The 21,409-nt window shown below is 48.3% G+C and overlaps 1 protein-coding gene across 1 annotated transcript; it reads right to left on the bottom strand.

Moving 5' to 3' along the window:
• Positions 1-2,484: 2,484 nt before the first annotated feature.
• On the bottom strand, positions 2,485-21,409 carry CNN2 (calponin 2). The gene is made up of 7 exons (XM_020969316.2): positions 21,213-21,409; positions 11,165-11,286; positions 10,272-10,338; positions 9,891-10,028; positions 7,535-7,651; positions 6,241-6,387; positions 2,485-3,850 (listed from the first exon to the last, which is right to left on the bottom strand). Exons 1-7 carry the CDS (start codon positions 21,273-21,275, stop codon positions 3,578-3,580), a joined length of 927 nt encoding a protein of 308 aa, XP_020824975.1. The 5' UTR covers positions 21,276-21,409; the 3' UTR covers positions 2,485-3,577.

The raw sequence follows: 21,409 nt of genomic DNA, 5'->3' as shown, positions 1-21,409 counted from the left end.
CTGCCAGGTTCATACTCACACTCCTGGCCATCCACGAGTCTTCGGAGCCCACCCGGATACACCAAAGGACAAGTCGATCGGGAGGTGTTTAACCATTTATTACAGAAAAGCCATAAAGGTGAGAGAGAGAAATCAGCAGACAGAGAAGCAAAGCAAGAAGCCAGAGGGAGGGAGCAGGGAGAGTACCGCCCCCCGCGAGGATTGACCCCGACCACCAATCCGCCCCACCCCTTCAGCGGAGGAGAACAAACATGTACTGCTGCAGCTCTAGACAGAGACGTGGCATGAGCGCATAGGCTCAGCCGCCTCAATAGACATTATAAGAGGCGTGTTAACATGCCTCTATAGGATGGAGACGTCGCAGAAGCATAGGCTTCGCCACCTCTAGAGTGACGTCACGCACAGCCCGTGCACCTCTACTCCGCTTCCAGGACAGTTTCCGTATCAGTGGACAAAGCCGAGACCCACCGGGAACAGCCGGCCCCTAACAATGGGCAAAAACACAGAGCTGGCCAAGAGGAATAGAGTGGGCTGGGTGGCCTTTGGGAAATTACAAAGTCTTTTTAATGACCCCCCTCCCCAAGCTTCTCCCTAAAACAGAGGCTTACCTTTTTGTTATGAACCCTCTTCCGGTGCTGTTGTTGCAATCCTGTGATATCACAAAACACCACAGACACCCAAGAATTGAAACTGAGGATCCTTCAGACTGTTGGAGAGCCTCATGGTGGGCATGAGCAAGCTGAAACATGCTGTAAACCAGGAGTAGAGCAAGGGAAGGCCAGTAAAGGACGTCACCAGCAAAGTGTGTGACCAGGAAAGGAGGCCAGTTATGTGGTGAAAATGAGGGATGGAGGGTGGATGGCCTATGGTGCTGCATTGTTCTCTTGATGCCCAGAGAACTCCAGGGAGAGTCCCATCACAGTGGCTGGCACCCCTCGAGAGAATTGATGGGAAGATACAGACAGTTGTTGTAGGCGGGGATGCAATGATCACAGCTCCATGGAACCACTGGAGCATTTTGCTGTTTGTGCCTTCACACCTCTCCCATCCAACCCCTTCTGTCTACTCACACAGCTACTACCTTAATTCAAGCATCACCTCCTGTTTGGATTATTGCAACAACCTCTTCATTGGGACCGGCCTCAAATTTCTTCCCACTTTAGTCTGTCCTACACATTCCTGCCAAAGTAATTTGACCATGTGACTCCCCTATCAACCAACTTCATGGGCTCCTCTAGACTCAAATTTGCTTCTCTGTTTGGCATTTAATATTTATATTAAATAAAAATTAAATATTTATAGCAGCTCTTTTTGTGGTGGCAAAAAATTGGAAATTGGGGGATGCCCATCAACTGGGGAACGGCTGAACAAGCTGTGATATATGAATGCGATGGAATAATATTGTGCTGTAAGAAATGATGAGCAGAAGGATTTCAGAAAAACCTGAAAAGATTTGCACAAACTGATACAAAGTGAAATGAGCAGAACCAGGAGAACATTGTGCACAGTAACAGCAACATTGTGTGATGATCAACTATGAATGACTTAGCTCTTCTCAGCAACACAGTGATCCAAGACAATTCGAAAGGACTGTGATGGAAAACGCTATTCACATCCAGAGGAAGAACTGATGGACTCTGGATGCAGATCGAAGCATCCTATTTTCACTTTATTTTTTTCGTGGTTTTGTTCCTTTTGGTCTGTTTCTTCTTTCACAATTGAGTAATATGGAAATATATTTTACATGATTACACACATATAACCTATATAAAATTGGGAAGGAGGGAGAAAAATTTGGGACTTAAAATTTTGTAAAAATGAATGCTAAAAATTGTCTTTACATATAATTGGGGAAAAAATCATATTTAAAAAAATAAAACCCCTCATAACCTGACCGCAGTCTATCTTTTCAACCTCACTGTACATAAATACCCCTTCCCTGCTCTGCAGTCCAGCTAAGCTACCCTTCTCTCTCTCCCCTGCCTGGAATGCCCTCCCGCCTCATCTATGCCTCATTCTCTCTCTCTCTGTGCAGCTCAGGTACCACCTTATGCATGAAGCCTTCATTGGTAGAGAATTTAATGATTCTGTATGTGTGTGTAAAATATAAATGGGTATTTGTTAACTTTATATTTATGCTGTAATAAATGTTTATAGGCTTGCGAGTGAAGATTGTCTCATTCATTGTACTTGTCACATAGTAGGCACTTAATGAATGATTATTGATTGACTGATTGGGGTCTATCTCCCAGTGAGTATGCCTGAGCCCATATCCAGCAGGTATTTAATAAATGTTTGCTAAATGAATGAACTAAAGGGAGCGGGCAGAGGGGAGTCCATTGTTCACCAGGACAAGCACTCAGCCCCAGAAACAGACCTTTAACCCCCACTGTGTGCCCAGCAGGATCCACTGGCCAGGACACCCCAGGACCTCCCAGTTCATGCCTTGCCCAGACTCCTTGAGCATCAGACATTACCTTCATCTTCATTTCTTAAACAAAGAATGTGTTTATTGTCTGTGTTCCCACATCACCATTTCACATTATTTCCAGGTCCTTCTCCCAGACCCCAAGGGCTGACGGGATGCCTCTCCCAGGAAAGCCCCCCTGACCCAGGCTGACCTGACCCAGGCTGACCTGGCCCAGACCACCAAGGCCACTGTGCAGTGTTCAAGAAGGAAGGCAGCTGATCCAGTCTGAAAAAGGGGCTTTGCCTGGTAGAGTGGGGTAGGGTGGGGAAGGTGGAGGGGCCCAGGAGAGTCAGCCCTGGACTGTGATGGGGCTCAGACAGAAAGAGCTGGAGCTGCTAGCTTCCACCTTCAGAAATACAAAGTATCTTTTGTTTGGAGTCTTTCTTTTTACATTAAGTTAAAACCAGACTCTGGTCCCTTATTGTGTTAAGAGGTTTTAGGCTGAAGGGGAGGCTGGAGCTCACCTGCTCCTGTGGAAAAGGGCATGAGTGGAGGAGAAAGAAAGGAAGCTGCCACTCTTGCCCCTCCCCCCCGGAAGAACTTTATTTTTCAACATCTTTTGTAGCGGGTGAGGAAACCACCGGCCAACCTCAGAAGCAGGAAGAAGAAAGCTCACCATTGACAGGAAATGCTATGGTGGCCCTGTTTTCCTCCTCCTCCTGCCAAACCTTCATCCCCAGGGCCCAGGTTCAACCCAGAGGGGGTCAGGAAGAGATGAAGAGACAGTGAGGCCTGGTCTGGGGCAAGGGTGTAGATGGGAGGGGATGAGAAGGATTCCCACTTCACAATCCCCCAAGCCCACACACACCCCTGTTGAGAAGCCCTTGGCTCTCTGCTCAGGAGATGAGGCGCTCAAATACACAGAGCCATACAACATCAGTGCTGGAGGGGACCCCTTAGGCAGCCAGTCCTGGCCCCCTCATCTGACAGATAGAGAAGCCGAGGCCCAGAGACTTGCCCAGGGCCACAGGGTGAGTCAAAGAGAGAGCTCAGACGGGAACAAAATACCCCCAGCATAAGACAAAAATCAGAGAGCACAAGGGGGTGAGAATAAGGAAAAGGGGGAGGATGAGGGAGGGGAGAGGAGGTTGGGAGGGGCCCTCGGTCTCAATACCCCTCTTCTTCCCGGTAATAGTGGTACTCAGGTGGCTCCACAGTGCTAGGGCTGTCCCCTGGGCCTGCCCCTGGCCCATCTCCAGTGGGACCTTGGGGACAGTATTTGGGATCATAGATCTGTCGCCCCAGCCCGAACACCTGCCCGCTTTGGTTGGCACCCTGGGTATAACCCATCTGCAGGGACATGGAGGTGTTGTCGCACTTGTCTGTGCCCATCTTGGTATCGTAGATGTGCCGCCTGGTGCCTGGGGCTGTCATGCCAACCTGGAAGGAGGATGGGGAAAGGAATTCAGGCTCCGCAGTCCTGGGACTCCCCCAGGTCCTTGTCCATCTGGACCCTCTCCAGCCTGGCCCCCAGCACACTCCATCTTCCGGGAGCAATGGGTCAACCCCGGTCCTCACTCCATCCCTGATTCGCTGAAGTTCTCATGATCCAGCTCCTTTCTACCTTTCCAGGCTCTCCTTCACATTCTAGCTATCTCTAGTGATCCTGACCTCCCTGCAGTTCTTCCAGCCAGACATGCCCTCTCCTCTCTCTGTGCATTTGAACAGGCTGTTTCCCATGCCTGCTGTGCTTTCTCTCCTCGCCCTTCTGGCTCTTCCAAGACTCTCCTCAACTCTCACCTTCTGCAGGAAGACTTTCTCTGACCCATTTTTCTGGCCCCCAAGTCTTCACCCCACCCCCACTAGTGCCTTTCCCACTGAGAATGCCTTCTACCAGATCTGCTTATATCTTGAATGTACAGCGTTATCTACATATCTCCTCCATTAGAACATAAGCTCTCTGAGGGGAGGGACTTTTTTTTTCCTTTCTTTGTATTCCAGTCTCTTAGCACAGTGTAAGCAATTAATAAATGCTTATTGACTTTCTGGTTTATTAATTGAGGTCCCTCCCAAATCTGACCCTATGTACTCCAAGGTTCCCCCACTCCTTCCCCCGATGCAGCTATGATATTCTACATTCACACATTGGAAATTCTGAGTTCTAAGGCCCTTCCGAAGGTGGTGCAGTGGCTAGGGCACCAGACTTGCAGGGTGGAAGACCCCAGTTCCAATCCTGTCTTTGACACTGGCTGTGTGACCCTGGGCAAGTCACTGAACCTTCTTATTTTCCCCATCTGTAAGATTAGTGTAATGCTAGCACCAAACTCATAGATTGTTGTGAGGATCGAATGAGAGGATATATGTCAGGTGCTTAAAGCACAAATAAATACGAGCTATTATTATTCCTCCTGCAATGCTCTATGTTTTATGGACTCTTCTAGTTTTAAAATATGTTCTAAGACCTATTCCAATTCTGATATTCTATATTTTGTGTTCTAAGTGCCCCCCCAGCTCTGACATTCCTTCGTTCTAAGGGCCCCCCCAGCCCTGACATTTCTTCGTTCTAAGGGCCCTCCCAGCTCTGACATTCCTTTGTTCTAAGGGCCCTCCCAGCTCTGACATTCCTTTGTTCTAAGGGCCCTCCCAGCTCTGACATTCCTTTGTTCTAAGGGCCCTCCCAGCTCTGACATTCCTTTGTTCTAAGGGCCCTCCCAGCTCTGACATTCCTTTGTTCTAAGGGCCCTCCCAGCTCTGACATTCCTTTGTTCTAAGGGCCCTCCCAGCTCTGACATTCCTTTGTTCTAAGGGCCCTTCCAGCCCTGACATTGTCTGTTCCAAGGACCTTCCCAGCTCTGACATTCTAGGGCTCAATAATAAGTTGACATGAATATAGCACTTTATGAGTTATTGCTTTCATCATCTCATTGGCATTTCAGGGCAATGGCCTGTGAGGTAGGCAGTAGTGCAAGTTATTATCATACCCATTTTCCAGATGTGGAAACTAAGGCCCAGATGAGACAGTGACAGAGGCAGGGCTCACCCCCAGACCTGGCAGCCCTGAATTTGGATCAGCCGCTCCTAAGTTCTGACTGAGTGAGCCCCTGGATGCTTTGCTCAGTTACTTGGTAACTGACAGGTTTGAGCCCACCTGTTGGGTGTAGAGTGATCCCTACCCCCCACTTCAGGAAACAAGAGCTGGAGGGAGTGGCTGGCTGGCGTCAAAGAACCAGCTCTAACCAGCCCAGCAGGCTTAGAGAACTCGGCTTTATTTCCACCCTAACCTTCATCCCTTCTTAAAGGGATAGGAACCAGTTTGGAAGCTTAGGGCTCCAGCCCCGGCTCCCCTGCCATGAATAGGACCCAAAGCCAGAAAGCTCCAATAGAGGGGAAGAATTCTTGTGGTTACAGAATGTCAGAGCTGGAAGACACCTTAGAGACTTTCTAGTCTAACCCCTTCATTGCACAGAGAAGAAAACTGAGGCACAGAGAGGGGAAGGGGCTTTATGAAAGCCCCGTAGCAAGTAAATAAAAAGCACAACCAGGTCCTCTGACTTTACATCCAACTCTTTTGCCGACCTCATGGTCATCTTCTCCAAGACCAGCTGCTGCCTTCACTTTACAACCCAAGGTTACACAGCGAGTCCAAATCACAGTGAAGACTCCAAATTCAGGGCTCTTTGCATGCCGGTGTTCCTTCTAAAGTCCAGAGTGGAGACCTCTGAGCTTATCCTGGAACCTGGGTCTTCCAGCTACCACTGCCCTAACCATTGTACTGCCCTACTTGTGGTGCTCCTCTCTCCCATTTCAGAGCCCTAGAAGTTCCCACTCACCTGACTGGCACACTTGTTGGTCCCCATCTGCAGGCTGATTGTTGAGTGGTCCATAGGGGCCAGAATTTGGTTCTTAGGGTCATACAGGTGTCTCCGGGTACCATAGGCTGTCATGCCTGACTGGCTGGCGCATTTATTGGTGCCCATCTATGGTCAGAAGGAAGTAGGGTCATTAGGGTACCAGTGGTCCATCATCTGCTGCCTGGAAGCTAGGGCTCACACTCTTGGCTGAGGCCCTGAGAGCTCGTCTCCCACACAAGAGCCCTGCTTAACCCCTGTAACTTCCATGGGTTTCCTACTTGGGTAGAATTTCCAGGAGAAGGAAGGTATCTGACTTGCAGACAGGGTCTGGCCAGAGCAAAATGGGGAAGCCATCCAAGTGTGTCTCCTGGGCCGCATATCCAGCATCCCCCGTGCTCTCTCCCCTCTCCTTTCCCCTCCCTTCTTCTCCTTCTCCTTCTCCTCCTTCTTCTCTCTCTCTCTCACACACACCACACACACACACACACACACACACACACACACACACACACACACTTACTTGGCAACCCCATTTGTATCTTCCACTGAAAATCTCCCAACCTAACTTCCTCTGGGTACCATCTAACCTCACCTTAGGTAGCTCCCTCCCTTCACATTCCCCTTGGAACATTACTCCCATCTCTTTCCCCACGTGAAGCATCCTTACTCTCCTTCTGAATATCTCCCTGTTTCATCTCCCTTTTCTCTTTCCTTTGTACCGTCACCCTCAGGGTTCCCAGGAATCACACTGTCCTTCTCTCCTGTTACTGGGAAGGAACATTTCTGATAAACTCCTTCCCTTCACATATTATCTCTCTCAAAGGGAAACTTGAATTTTCAGGGAGCAATGGTGAACTCAAAGGAATGACGGGTCAACCAGGCATTTCAGGTGCTGTGGGTGAGATTTGGAAATGGAAGTGGAAGAGAAAAGTGGCTTTCTTTGGACCCTTCAAATTCACCCAGGCTCCTAAGGATTAGAAATCAGACTGAAATTTACAAGATCAAGGAATGAGGAAGGAAATGGGACCTATGGGCCACCTAGAGATTGGTGATGGCTCTGTTCAGGATAAGCAGAGCTGAGCAGCCAGGCCCAATGCCATCTGGATTCCTGGGCCCATGTCCCCAAGCTCTGCTCCCTCCAAGACTGGGAGAGGGGGTGCCAGACTGGGGAGACTTGGGCAACACTCACCAAGCCCTTCTGTCAGGCCTAGGAGCCCCACCCTGAGGACAGGCATCCAGGGTGAAGGCGCTTCAGGCTAGCCCCATCTCATACCTGGAGGCCAATAACACACTGTCCAGCCTTCAACTTGGCGTCATCAAAGTTTCGCTCTTGCTTCTCTGAGTACTTGACCCCAATATCCACGCCACTCTGTAGCCCTTTTGTCTTGGCCTGGCCAGGAAGAACAGTGATGAAGAAAAGGGATTAGGAAAGGGTGGTTAGAAGAGATCGAGCCCCTGAAAGCTCCAGTCTCAGAGCTTAAAATGATTCTGCTCCACCACCTCTACCACCTCCATCTCCTGCTCCCAGCTCAGTCAAAGTAGGAAGAGGACCAAATGTTAGGAGCCTCCTCTACTACCTTCAACATTCTGCCTTCTAATCCTAGGACACAGCACGTCAGAGCCAGGAAAGGCTTTGGAACATAGAACACAGAATACTGGAGTTGAAAGAACTTTAGCACATGGAGTATAAAGATCGAGAGAGACCTTAGAAAACAGGGCACAGAATGTTAAAGCTGGAAGGACCTCAATGTAGAACATCACAAGTGAGAGGGCCTTGAGAACACAGAATGTCATGTCTATCCTATATCAGATTGCTTGCTATCTTGGGGAGAGGGGAAGGAAGGGAAGGAGGGAGAAAAATTTGGAACTCAAAATCTTACAAAAATGAACGTTGAAAACTGTCTTTACATGTAAATGGAAAAATAAAATACTATTTACTAAATATATATACACATTATATATTATTCTATATACATATATTCTATGTATATGTGATATATAGATATATGTTTATGTATATGTAGATATATATGTGTGTATAATATATATTATATATTACATAATATATATTATTACATATATTCAAATAATGGAAGGAACCTTAGAATATAGGACACAGAATATCAGAGCTGAGAGGGCCCCTAGATGTTCTATGTTCTAAGGGCCCTCTCAGTTCTGACATTCTGTGTCTTGTGTTCTAAGTCTCCTTCCAGATCTGAATTTCTATTCTAAGGGTCCTTAGAATGTCTGAGTTAAGCAGATCCTTAGAACACAAAACATAGAATTCTAGCATTAGAACATTCCTGAAAGGCCATCTTTCATTTTTTTTTTTTGCTCCATGCCTAACATAGAAATATATTTTATGTGATTTCACATGTATAATGGGTCTCATATTGCTTGCCTTCTCAATGGGTGGGAGAGGGGCTAGAAGGAGAGAGAGAATTTGGAGCTCAAAATTTGTTTGTTTGGGTTTTTTTGCATTTATAGAGCTTCTTTTATTCAAAGCTTTCTCAAAGCTCCTTTGAATCTCAAAACAACACTGATGTATATGTGACTGGTATTATTTTTTTTGTTCTTTTTAAAAAATTTTATTTATTTTTAGTTTTCAACATTTACTTCCACAAGATTTTGAGTTTCAAATTTTCATCTCGCCCCTACCCCCACCCCAAGATGGCATACATTCTGAATATTCCTTCCCCTAGTCTGCCCTCCCTTCTATCTCTCCCCCCCTTCTCTTATCCCCTTCCTCTTCTACTTTCCTATAGGGCAGGATAGATTTCTATACCCCATTTCCTGTATTTCTTATTTCCCAGTTGCATGTGAAAACATTTTTTTTAAACATGTGTTTTTAAAACTTTGGGTTACAAATTTTCTCCCTTCCTCCTTCCACACCCTCCCTCATTGAAAAGGCAAGCAACTCAATATGGGTTATACATGTGCAGTTATGCAAAACACTTCCATAGTAGTCATGTTGTGAAAAACTAACTCTATTTCCCTTAATCCTACCCTGCCCCCCCATTTATTCTATTCTTTCTTTTGACTCTGTCCCTCCTCAAAAGTATTTGCTTCTGATTACCCCCTTTCCTAATCTGCCCTCCTCTCTATCATTCCTTGCTCTCTTGTCTCCTTCTTCCCCTATTTTCCTGTAGGGTAACATAGATTTCCATACCCAGCTGAAGCTCAAAATTTTAAAAATGAATTAAAACCTTTTTTAAAGACCATCTAATTCAATGATGTCCATTCTCTTCAACTTAATTTAATTCAATAAACATTTACCTTCTGTGTGTCAGACCCTGTCCTAGGTGCTGAGGGAGAGACTGACATTAGAACAAGACAAGGTTCTAGAATCCAAAGCATTTACAATCCCGTTAGGAAGACAGGACAGCCACGTAGGTACGCAGAGTTAGATAGTAAGCAATCAGATTATTGAGGCCCAGAGGGATGAAATAAGTTATCCAAGGTCACACAGCAAGTTGGTGGCAGATATATGACCACAGCTAACAGTTTTCCCCAACCTAGGACTTTTTGTCACTTGGCCTCTTTCCTTTCCAAACTTCTAGGATCCCCATTTTCTTGAGCAGGGAACAAATTCAGACCCGGATGTGTGCTCCCCTGAAGGGGTGTCTTACCTTGCCAGCCAGGGCCAGAAGTGACACTTGAACCTGGGTCATATTCCCACTTTCAAAGAGGTCGTTGGCTTCAAAAAGATCCACGGGGTTCATGCCATAATTGACCATGGCCTTGATGAAATTGGAGAGATTCTCCAGCTGATCAGGAGGGGGAAGAGGCAGAAGATAAGAAACAGAACTGAGCAGAGTTCTGGGGCTCCCCATGTGAGTGTTTGAGCCTGCCCCTCCCCTTCTGATTCTCTGCCCTTCTGCTGTGGCACACTAGGCACTAAGCTAGGAGCCTGGAAGATCCTTCATTGGAGGGGGAAGGGGAGTGTCAGGACAAGTGACTGGGTTACTAGTCCCTCTCTTTCCCCTGGGGGTATCCCAGGACCATCTCACCTGATGCCAGTTTTGTTGGGAGCGATTAATCTTGGGCACGGAGCCAGGCTGCAGTTTGTTCATGAGACTGGAGGGATAGTACCAAGGGAGGGGTAAAAAGGAAGGAGGAATAGTGATCATATTAGTGCCTATCCCAGCAGGCACTAATGTTATTTAAGGGCCCTCCCAGCCTGACATCCTGGGTTCTAAGGGCCCTCCCAGTTCTGACATCCTGGTTTCTAACAGCCCTCCCTCTGACATCCTGGGTTCTAAGAGCCCTCCCAGTTCTGACCTCCTGGGTTCTAACGGCCCTCCCAGCTCTGACATCCTGTGTTCTAAGGGCCCTCCCAGCTCTGACCTCCTGTGTTCTAAGAGCCCTCCCAGTTCTGACCTCCTGGGTTCTAACGGCCCTCCCAGCTCTGACATCCTGGGTTCTAAGGGCCCTCCCAGCTCTGACATCCTGGGTTCTAAGGGCCCTACCAGTTCTGACATCCTGGGTTCTAACGGCCCTCCCAGCCCTGACATTCTATGTTCTAAGAGCCCTCCCAGCTCTGACATTCTGTGTTCTAAGGGCCCTCCCTGCTCTGACATCCTGGCTTCTAAGGGCCCACCCAGCTCTGACATTCCATGTTCTAAGGCCCTCCTATCTGTGACAGTTTGTGTTCTAAAGGCCCTCCCAGCTCTAACTTTCTCTTCTCTGCTCCAAAGTCTCTTCCAGCTCTGATGTTTCTATAGCTCTGACATTGTTCTAGGTCTGATGAGTCTACAAATTCTAGGTCAGAGGCAAGCCAGACCTTGAGTTGCAGACCCCTCTTCAAGGCACCCTATCATCTGGAATAGGGATGTAGGCACTGGGGCTCCTCCCTGAATCCCTCCCCTGTCCCTCCAATGCCCCAGCCCCAGTGCTTACTCACGTGCATAGGATGACGCCATCTTTGAGTCCCTTCTGGAAGTCTGGCCCAATGCTGAGTTCGGTGAGACCCTCGATCCAGCCCCTCAGCTCGCCTTCCATCTGTGGGTCATACTTGGACTGGAGCTAAGAAGAAAGGCCCAGGCCATACTGTTAGGACTGTATTTGGCCCTAAAGCATGGGGAAAAGTTAGGCTGGAAGCTTAAGATTCCCGGGCCCATCCTTGGCAGGAAGCTCAGGTGAGTCCCAACCATTTAGGGTCTCAGTTTCCCCATTTGTAAAATGAAGGGATTGGATTACATGACCTACAAAGTCCCTTATGGTTCTAAATTTTACATTCCTATTAACATCAAGTCATTCCTGCTCCAGCTCCAAATTTTCTACTAGCCTAATAATGACCTTGGGTAATGGAAAGAGTACTGAATTTAGAGTCAAAGGATCCAGGTTCAAATTCTGTCTCTGTTACATACTTCCCTTCCCTCTCCCCCCCAATAACCCAGAACAATGTACTAAAACTCTTCGTGCCTGATTTTTCTCCTATGTAAAATGAGAAGTCCAGATTAGATGATCTCTAATACAAAATCTTTCCATTCAATCCAATAAACATTTATTAAGCACCTATTGTGTGCCAGGCACTGTGCTAAGCTTATGTTCCACTGGGCCCATACAACATAAAAGGCAGCTCAGTACAGTGGAAAGGAGGCTGGATCCGGATGGCCTCAATACCAACCCCAGCTTTGCCACTTACTACCTGGGTCACTTTGGACAAGCCCTTTAATCTCCCTGTGTCCACCATTTCCCCATCCTTCAGATGAGGGATATGGACCAGATGGTATGTGAGGTCCCTTCCTCCTCTAAATTTATGATTAGTCCAAGTGCAGCTGCCCCCTTCAGCACTCATTGGCCAGTTGTCTCATTACACAAACGAAACTGAGAAAGGGAGAGGGGCAAGAGGGCTTCCTGGAGGAGGTGGCCTCTGAATTGAGCCTTGCCTGGAGACAAGGACTCAAAGATGGGCAGGTGGGGAGGGAGAGCACGTTCCCCTTGATATGGCTGACAACTAGGGGTAGCTAGGTGGCGCAGGGGATAGAGCACCGGCCCTGGAGTCAGGTGGACCTGAGTTCAAATCTGACCTCAGACACTTGACATTTACTAGCTGTGTGACCCTGGGCAAGTCACTTAACCCCACTGCCTAGCCAAAAAAAAAGAAAAAGAAGATATGGCAGACAACTGGTCCTAATGTGTGGAGGCAAGAAGCACAGAATTTGGGATGTTGTTAGTAGTTCATTTGGACTGCAATAGAGAGAGCTTGAAGGACAACAGCGTGGAATAAGTCAGAAAGGGAGACCGCCACCAGGTCCTAGACGCTGCAAATCCCAGGCTAGGGGGTTTGTCGTTTCTCCTAGAGGCAACAATAGGGAGCCATTGAAGGTTTTTGAGTAGGGGAGTTAACATGGTCAGAGCTGTGGCTTAGGAAAATCATTTTGGCATCTGTAGAGGGGATGAATTATTAAAGAAAAAGACTGAAGAGGAGGACCAATTAGGAGGCTGTTATGGTAGCCTTGAGGACAGACGATCAAACTCGGAACAAGGGTGATGGTTGTGTCATTGGGGAGAAAGGGAAGGATGGATGGGAGGGATGTTGTGCAGGTAGAACCAATGTCTTTGCCTGTTTTCCACTTTGCTTAGTGGGGGCAAACAGGAGCTTTGCTATTTCTCTGTGGGTGATGTGGGCCAAGTCACTTCCCCCCTGGGCCTCAGCTTCCTCATCTGTCCAGTGAGGGGGTTGGATGAGATAACCCTGAAGTTCCCCTCCAGGTCTGCATCCCATGACCTCAAAGCAATGAATACTCATCATAATTCCTTATACGCCTGTACTGCTCCACTCTTTACAAAGTCCTTTCAGACTTGCCGACCACTTCGGTATCCATTTTTTCCTCTCTCATTCAGCTGCTCAGGACAGGACAAAGATGAAATTATTCTGCCCATTTTACAGATGATAAAAATCAAAGTTCAGAGAAGGGAATGGGGGGAAATGGTTTGATCAAGGTCACAAAGCTAATTAGTGGCAGAGGAGGAAGGAGAGGCAGCTCCTAGGCAGAATCTAGACCCCTGGAATCTCAAAGCTGGAAGGGACCTCCCACCACTTACTAGTATACTCAAACAGTAAAATGTAGTCAGTCAGTCAACAAACATTACTTAATCAATTGCTATGATTGAGGCACTATACTAGTGCTGAGGAAACAAAGAAAAGCAGAAAAAAAGTGAGTTTTTGTCTGTGTGTGTCCAGTGCCTAGTATAATGCCCAGCACAGAGCCACAGCTTGAAAAAAAAAGTTTGCTGAATCGAATTAAATGGGAACTTCCTCTATAACATCCTGGACAAGTGATCATTCAGCACATACTTGAATACCCTCAAAGACAGGGAACTCTCTACCTTAAAAGGGATTCTATTCCAATTTTTAGACAACACTGTTAGGAAACTTTCCTTCCTAAGAGTCAAAATCTGCCCCCCGGAAGCTCCCACCCACTTCTCTTAGTTCAATCGAGCAATCAACCAACTAAGATGCATTTCTGGAGTGCATCCTGCCTTTGATCCCTGCTATCCGTGGGATGCTGGGTAACTTGGGCTCTCTGGCCTTGGGTTCAAGCCTTGTATGCCTTGCTACACTGACGCCAATCGTGGCGTGGGGGCTTTAGACTGAGGAACCTTTCTGAGTGTGAGAGGCGCTGGATGGCGGCTCTAGTGCCTTCCAACGAGAGACAAGGGAACCAGATCTGATAATTGCTAGGTGGAGACTTGTTCCTGAATCTCCAGACTCCTGCCCCTCCCATATATTCCACCATACCATGGGGAAGCCTTGGCTGGCCCATGGGCAAAGCAGTGCACTCCAGAGATTACCTGAGTACGTGGGCATGCGCCTGGCCTTGAGGAGAAAGCAGCGTCTGAGACTCAAGGGTGGGGTAGGGGCCCTGAAGGAGCAGGGGAGGAGGCAGTGCTCCCGAAATGGGGCCTGCTTCCTGATCCCCACACGCAAAAAAAGCTAAGAAAGCAGGACTTAGGCCTGAAGCTGCCTCAGGCCCAGCAGCACAAAAGCAGGCTAGGTTCCAGGATCTACCTGATGCCCCCAGGACTGTGTAGCTCAGATGGCACAGAGGGAGGGGGCCTAGAGACCTTGATGCCACTAATGGGGGGGCGGGGCACGAAGGCCATGACGAGGTAGAGGAAAGAAGAATGGACTTGGAATCTTTTGAATTCTGCCATCTGTACAATGGGGATAATAACAACACTGGGTTGTGAGGATCAAATTAGATAATAATTGTAAAGCACTTAGCATATTGCCTAGTACACAGTCGGTGCTATATAAATGTTTGCTATTATTTATCACCTGTGTGACCTTGAGCAAGTCATCTAAAGTCTTCCAAGCCTTAGTTTCTTCACCTGAAAAAAGAATCAGTTGGACCAGAAGACCTTTGAATTCCCTCTTCTAAAGTTAGTATGTGTCTGAGATCATATTGGAGAGGAGGTTTTCCTAACTATATGCCCAGCACTCTGTCCATCTACAAAGGCAATACAAGCTGGGTCAAGAGTCCTGGATTTGAGTCCTGACTCGGCCACTAACTCAGTGTGATTCAGGGACCTCCTTTTCTCCCAGGGCCTCAGCAGTTCCCCTCTCTGTAAAATGGAGAGACTGGACTAGACAGTATCTTAGTTTCATTTTCCAGTTCAATGTCTTTCCATGTCTCACCCGGAGTAGGTCTTTTTCAATTTTTCAGCTAGAAAATCAAGGGGGTTGGATTAGCTGGTCTCTAAGATCTCTTTTCAGCTCACCGTCTGTAATCCTGGGCCTCAGTTTCCTTCCCTGTAAAATGATGGTGTTGAACTACATGGCTGGTAAAGTTTCTGCAGCTATTAAAACTGATTCATTTTTTTTTTGTCTTCCAGATAAGTTAATCATTAATCACAAACCCCAGGAAAGGAAAGGAATGAGGAGGGGGATGCTTTGGGGTGGTCTGTAGGTCCTCTCTGCTTCCCTCTGACTCCCCTTAGCACTCAACCCAGATTTTTGGATCAAAATCATAGCACACACACATACACTTGCACACGCATGCATGCACACATATATACATACATATATATATGTGTCTTATAGAGAGGGAGCGCACACTTTATGGTTTACAAAACTCTTTACATACATTAGCTATTTGATAATGTGAAGGAGATGGAAGAATTGTTGTTATGAAATAAGGAAAATGAGGAAAGGGAAGAAAAGGGAAGTGACTTGTCCAAAGTCATACAACTAATACTAAGTGGAAGACATAGAATTCAAACCCAGGTCACCTCTTACTCTGAGTTTGGTAACCTTTCCATTAAATTATATTGACTTTTTTTCTCCTCTGACACTGCAGTACAGGGCAGATCCTCATCCCCTCATGCCTGGATCATTGCAATAGGCTTTCGGAGGGTCTGCCTGCCTCACATCTCTCCCCATCCCATCCATCCTCCATTCAGAAGCCAAAGTAACTTTCCTAAAGGTTGGACCACCTCACCCCTGACTCAATAAAATCCAGTGGCTTCCGATCACCTCTAGAATCAAATACACATCTCACACCTATCAGATTGGCTAATATGACAGAAAAGGAAAATGATAAATATTGGAAAAGATGTGGGAAAACTGGAACACTAATGCATTGTTGGTGGAGTTGTGAAATGATTCAACCATTCTGGTGAGTAATTTGGAACTATACCCAAAGGGCTATAAAACTGTGCATACCCTGTGATCCAGCAATGACACTATTAGGTCCGTATCCCAAAGAGATCATAAAAAAGGGAAAGGGACCTACATGTACAAAAAATATTTACAGCAGCTCTTTTTGTGGTGGCAAAAAATTGGAAACTGAGGGGATGCCCATCAACTGGGGAATGGCTGAACAAGTTGTGGTATATGCCTAACTTCCCAGGCAGCTCAAACCTTACCTTCCACCGGGATGCCTCCTTCTAGTATCTTCCCTCTGGGATTATCTTCCATCTACAAGGCAGGTACTTTGTACAAATATAACCATTTGCAAGTTGTCTGTCCCATTAGACAATGAGCTCCTTGAGGGCGGGGACCATGTTTTTGCCTTCCCTTGTATCCCAGAGCTTAATACAGTGCCTGCACATAGTAACCACTAAATGAATGCTAGCTTCGTCATTGGATGACTGACTTCTCCCCCTCCTGGGCTTGCAATAGACCCAGGATTCTCTGGACAAGCCCACAAAAGGAAGACTGGATCCTGCCCCACTCCAGACACACAAAGGTGGGTTGTGATCCCTTAGAGCGAGGCAGCGGCCTTCCTGCTCCCATCTTCCCAAAGGAATCGGGAAAGGGGAGAAGGCTGAGGAAGGCTAAAGATTTTCTCTAGGATGTTGGAGGAGGTGGGGGCGGGGAGGGCTTGGACAGCACACAACTGGAGTGGCCACTTCTGGCCGTGGTACCAGACACCCACTCCAAGATTCTGAGACAACCTCCCTTGGGCCCCTTGGACCAACAGCCAATCCTCCCTCTTCATGGGTTTGTCCCTTAGTGTCACAGCATCTCACAGTTGGAAGGGACCTCAGAAGTTATCTATTGAAGTAGACTCCCCTTCACACCTTGCCTGGCAAGTGGTCATCTAGCCTTTGCTTGAAGACCCCCAGAGGAAGAGAACCCAGAACTCTGGGGCTGGTGGTTTGGGTCCTGGGCCAGGCTCCTTCTCTGGGCTCCTAGCTATTCCTACACCAGCTGCCTGCCCTTCCTCCCCCTCCCCAGAAGCCCCAGGCTGGCTCCTTGGGATCCATTTTTCCATCTCCTCTCCCTCCCCACATCACCTCTAGGATCCTTGCTTTCTCCCTGAGATCAGACCCGCCCACAGATTCTTTTGTCACCACAAAATGCGAAGAATGCGCTGGCTATTTTCTTTGTAAATGAAGAGCAGCTGTTCCCACAGGTTTCAACTCTATTGCCAGTAGCCTGACAGGCCCCATCAAAGCCATTCTGGAGGGGCTGGCTGGGCTGACCAAGTGGGCAGGGACACCAGAGTCCAGGACCACTCCCTGGCCAAGTAGCCCTGAAACCAGCCTCAGTGGGCTCCCTGTCCCAAACAAGGATGAGAGCATTTAGGGCTGGAAGCGATGTTGCAGTCTTCATCGAGTCCTGCCTGCTCTTTTAGCCAGCCAGAGGAACCAGAGGCTCAGAAAGATTAATCAATTTGCTTAAGGTTGCACAGCCAGTCAGTGGAAGAGCTGGGATTTGAACCTGGGGCTTCCAGTTCCAAGCTGGGGAAGTCCTGTTGAGAAGCTGAAAGTCTCCATCTGTAGAAGGGGTAAGAGTGAGACTCTTCTTGGGCCATTAAGTAGGAGTTCTGCCCAGGTGAAGCTAGGCCCCTCTCCTTGTCCCTCCCCATCCCTTCAGTACAGACTGTTGAGAGCATCCTCTGGAGAAAAGATGATGGAGTAGAAGGGGTTCTCCAAATAACTGTTGACCAAAGGTACACCTAGTTCACCACCCCAAATCTTTTATTACACTGTACCTCAAATAGTTCAGCCTGCCTCAAATACCTCAGCCTGCTATTTGAGGCACTCCACACCTTTTGTGACACTGTGCCTTTCACTGCCTCCCACCTCCATTTCTACCCCACCCCCTAATTCCTGTCCTTCAAGTTCTCCCTCAGGTACCACTGCCTTCAGGCAGCCTTCTCTGTTCCCCCCTCATCTGGAAGGAACTCTTCCTCCTCACCACCCTCATACAGGACCCTGTCTGTCTTTCTCCCTCTCCTAAGGCACCTGGGCCCTCTCACCTCATGTAGTAGCAGTGTGTCTCAGTCTGCTCTCACCCCACCCCCACCCCAGATTGGGAATGTCCCCCCAAATGGCAACGGGCCAGGTCTTATTAAGTCTGTTGTCCCCATGGTGCCCAGCACAGGGCTGGGCACACGTGGCCTTGTGTCATCTGTGAAAGGTTGGCTCCAAAAAGGTGTGGGGGCAGTTCAGCTGGTTCTAAGCAGGTTGTTTTGCTGTGTCTTAAGAACTCATGTCTCCGCCGTAGCTTGGAGCACCTTTAGCATCATGTTCTAGAAGATTCCATAGAACTGGGAGTAGAGCTAAGCCTTTGACCTCTGTCCTAACTGATGATACTCTCCAGAGGCTAATAAAATATAAGAGAAAAATAGATTTCTAAAGTGTCCAAGTGGGAAGGGATCTTAGAACATAGACCGTCAGTGGTAGAAAAAATCAGTGTCGGAATGGACCTTAGAACCAAAAATTAGAACTGTCCAACAGTGGAGTCACCTCAGTAGAAGTGAACTCCCTGTCCCTGGAAGATTTCAAGCAGAAGTTGTCAGGAATGTTGTGGGGTGGGTGGTTATTCAGTTAGGTGTTAGTCTAGGTGCCCTTCCAGCTTTGCGATTTCCAGGATTCTAAGCTTTAGTGAATGTTGTTGAAAAAGGGATGACTTGGGGAGGGAGGTAGCGGTCGAGGGAGAGGAAGAGTTTCTAGCTTGCACCAACAAAAAAAACCAAGTGACCCGGGCACCCTCCCCATCAGGTCCTGGCCAATGTCCCCAGATTGTCTAGTTGTCCAAATGAGCCTGTACTTTAATCATGGAGGTTCCCCACACAGAGTCTCCTGTTTTCCCACCTCCAGAAGCATCTCTGAGTCATGCAAGGAAGCCCAAGAGGTTGGCACAGAACCCTGAGACAAATGAGGCTGGCTTCAGAGAGTCCATTCAAAGAGAACTCAGGAAGATCCCTGCCTGCCACCTTCTGTTTCCCCAGCTGCAGAACAGGCGTTATAATGTAGCTTCTAGAGTCAGAGGGTGGAGGGAATGTGTTGAGAAAGGAAGAAACGAGGCATCAAAGAATCACAGATTCCTTTGGTATCCAAGTTGGAAGGGATCTTAGAATATAGAATGTTAGAGGTGGAAAGGACCTTAGATCATAGAATGTCAGAGCTAAGAGAGAATTTAGAATGTGGGGGGTGACCTTATAACACTGAATGCCAGAGCTGGAAGTGACCTTAGAACATGTCAAAGCTGGAAGAGAACTTAGAACATCAGATATCAGGGCTAGGAGGGGCCTTAGAACACAGATGGTCAGAGCTGAAAGAAAACAAGATCTTTATTTTACAGAAGAGCAAACTGAGGTCCAGAGGTGAGGAGTGATTTGCTCAGGCCTAGTCTACCCTCCCACCCAGGTCCCTGGCTTTATACTCCTCTTGTATTCCAGAGGCTAAGAAAGGTCTGCTTGGCACTTCTTCCACCTTTCCCAACATTAGTCACACTCTTTGGGGTGGGAAGAAATAGCCCATTGAAATTAGATTGTTTCTATGATGCCTGAGAGGCAGAAGATTCATCCTGGTCCTCGATGTTTGCTGTGGGCAGCCAGCAGGGGCAGGCATGTCCAAGCAGGCTGGTGGGGCTCCCCCAACCCTCGGGCTGGCATGTGGGGCCTTGAAGGGCTCTGCCAACAGCTATGTTGCCACATTCTGTGGTGCCACTTGAGATGCCCATTCCTGACTCAACCCCAGCCATGGAGGTGGGGCATGATGCAATCCCAGAGTGCACCTCAACCAGGCCTCTCCCAAATTCCCAAATAGCTCAACATGTAGGTGTGTGTCCATTCATGTGGCTGGCAGAGTGCTGCCTGAAACACCAAGGTCCGTGGTTGGACATTTGATTGGAGAATGGAAATCAAAAGATCACTCCTTTTCTGTCCCCCTACCAAAGGATACCCACAAGGAGCCATAGATTAGGAATCAGGAGGGCTAGGTTCTAATCCCACCTTTTCCAATTTGGAGGCAAGTCCCAGCCTCAGTTTCCTAGCCTGTAAATTGAGGCAGTTGGAATTGATGATTTCTAAGGTCCCTTCTAGTTCTAAACTTCTATATCCTAGGGTTCCCAGCTCTGAAATTTTATAACCTCCTCCTTTCTGGAGGGCTAGGATTGTGGAATTTGAGGTTTGGGAATTATAGAGCCCAAACCGAGGCCCAGAAAGGGGAGGTTAGGATAGGAGGAAAAAGGCAGAGAGAGAAGCTCTGGGTAAGTTTAGAATCTGAGATGCCCTCTGAGTCTCCACCCCATCCCACCCCTGTCCCTTTAAATTTCAAGGAGGAGATGGGGAAGGAGCAGGAGGCTTCTGTCTAAGAAGCAGTGGCTAACTCCACCCACCCCCACTTCCTCTTTTTGAACCCCCTCTTCTCCTCCCCTCCCCCTTTAAGGTGGCCAGCAGGTGCTGGCTTTGGCTAAGGGGAATTCCTCCTCACACACACACCCACCCCCCACAAATACAAATACACACCCTTCTACAGAGCTGAGCCAAACGGAAATTACTGTAGGGTGGCTCCGGGAGGGGAGGGTGGGGCACTAGCTACCAGACATCTCAGTCCTACAGATCTGATAGGATGAGAACCTTCTCCCCCAGTTCCTATACCCACGTACGTCCTCCTCTTCCCGCCCCCCCCATCCATTCTCTAGCCTCGGGATAGGATCGTGATAGAAACCCAGAAAGTTAGACCCGTAAGGACCTCAGAGACCTAGTATTTCACCCAGCTTCATTTGAGTGATTGGAATACAGAGATCGTGGCCCAAAGAAGGAAAGGGACTTGCCTACGGTCACACAGCGAGTTAGCCTCCTCTAATTCCTCTTAGAAGGAACTGGGGAGCTGAGGAACGAGAAATGCCCAACACAGGGGTCCCAGCTTCAGACGTGGATACATGGGTGAATGGGGAGGGTTCTAGGGAAGTTGAAAACCTCTTTCCTGGAAAGGGAAGAGTGGGAATCCAAATGGGTCAGATGTGAGAGTCCTGCCCATAACAAGCCAGATCCCCCTCCAGAAGATGCTTGGGGTGGGAGGAGGCTCCTCTGGGAAGAGCCAGGAGGAGGGAGAAATTGGCCAGAAGGTACCCCCAGGTCACCACGAGCTCCGCTACTCCCCAAACCCGGCAGGGATAGCCAAGCCAAGGGATAGCCATCCTCTCCCACCAGCCCCCCTCCCCTTTTCTCCATCCTTGTCTGGGGTCCTCCTCCGCCACTCACCCGGTTCTTGACCTCGGCCGACAGGCCGTAGGACGGGCCCTTGTTGAACTGAGTGGAGCTCATGGCGTGGCCGGGTCAGGCCGGAGGGGACTGACTGACAGGCCGGGAGCGGACGGGAGCCGACCGGACTGGCTGGATGGGACAGGACAGACAAGAAGACGCTCTCTCGTCTCTTTCTCGGCTCCCGAGTTAGGGGC

This window comes from Phascolarctos cinereus, unplaced genomic scaffold (assembly GCF_003287225.1).
Source record: "Phascolarctos cinereus isolate Bilbo 61053 unplaced genomic scaffold, phaCin_HiC Scaffold_4;HRSCAF=312, whole genome shotgun sequence".
NCBI lineage: Eukaryota > Metazoa > Chordata > Mammalia > Diprotodontia > Phascolarctidae > Phascolarctos > Phascolarctos cinereus.
This window is presented reverse-complemented; position numbering and strand designations above follow the sequence as displayed.

Excerpts from the sequence above, each read along its gene's own strand:
- CNN2 (XM_020969316.2), bottom strand. The coding sequence starts at position 21,275 with ATGAGCTCCACTCAGTTCAACAAGGGCCCGTCCTACGGCCTGTCGGCC. Across the intron at positions 11,287-21,212 it reads CGGCCGAGGTCAAGAACCGG|CTCCAGTCCAAGTATGACCC; the intron begins GTGAGTGGCGGA and ends CTTTCTTCTTAG. Across the intron at positions 3,851-6,240 it reads CCAACAAGTGTGCCAGTCAG|GTTGGCATGACAGCCCCAGG; the intron begins GTGAGTGGGAAC and ends TCCTCCTTCCAG.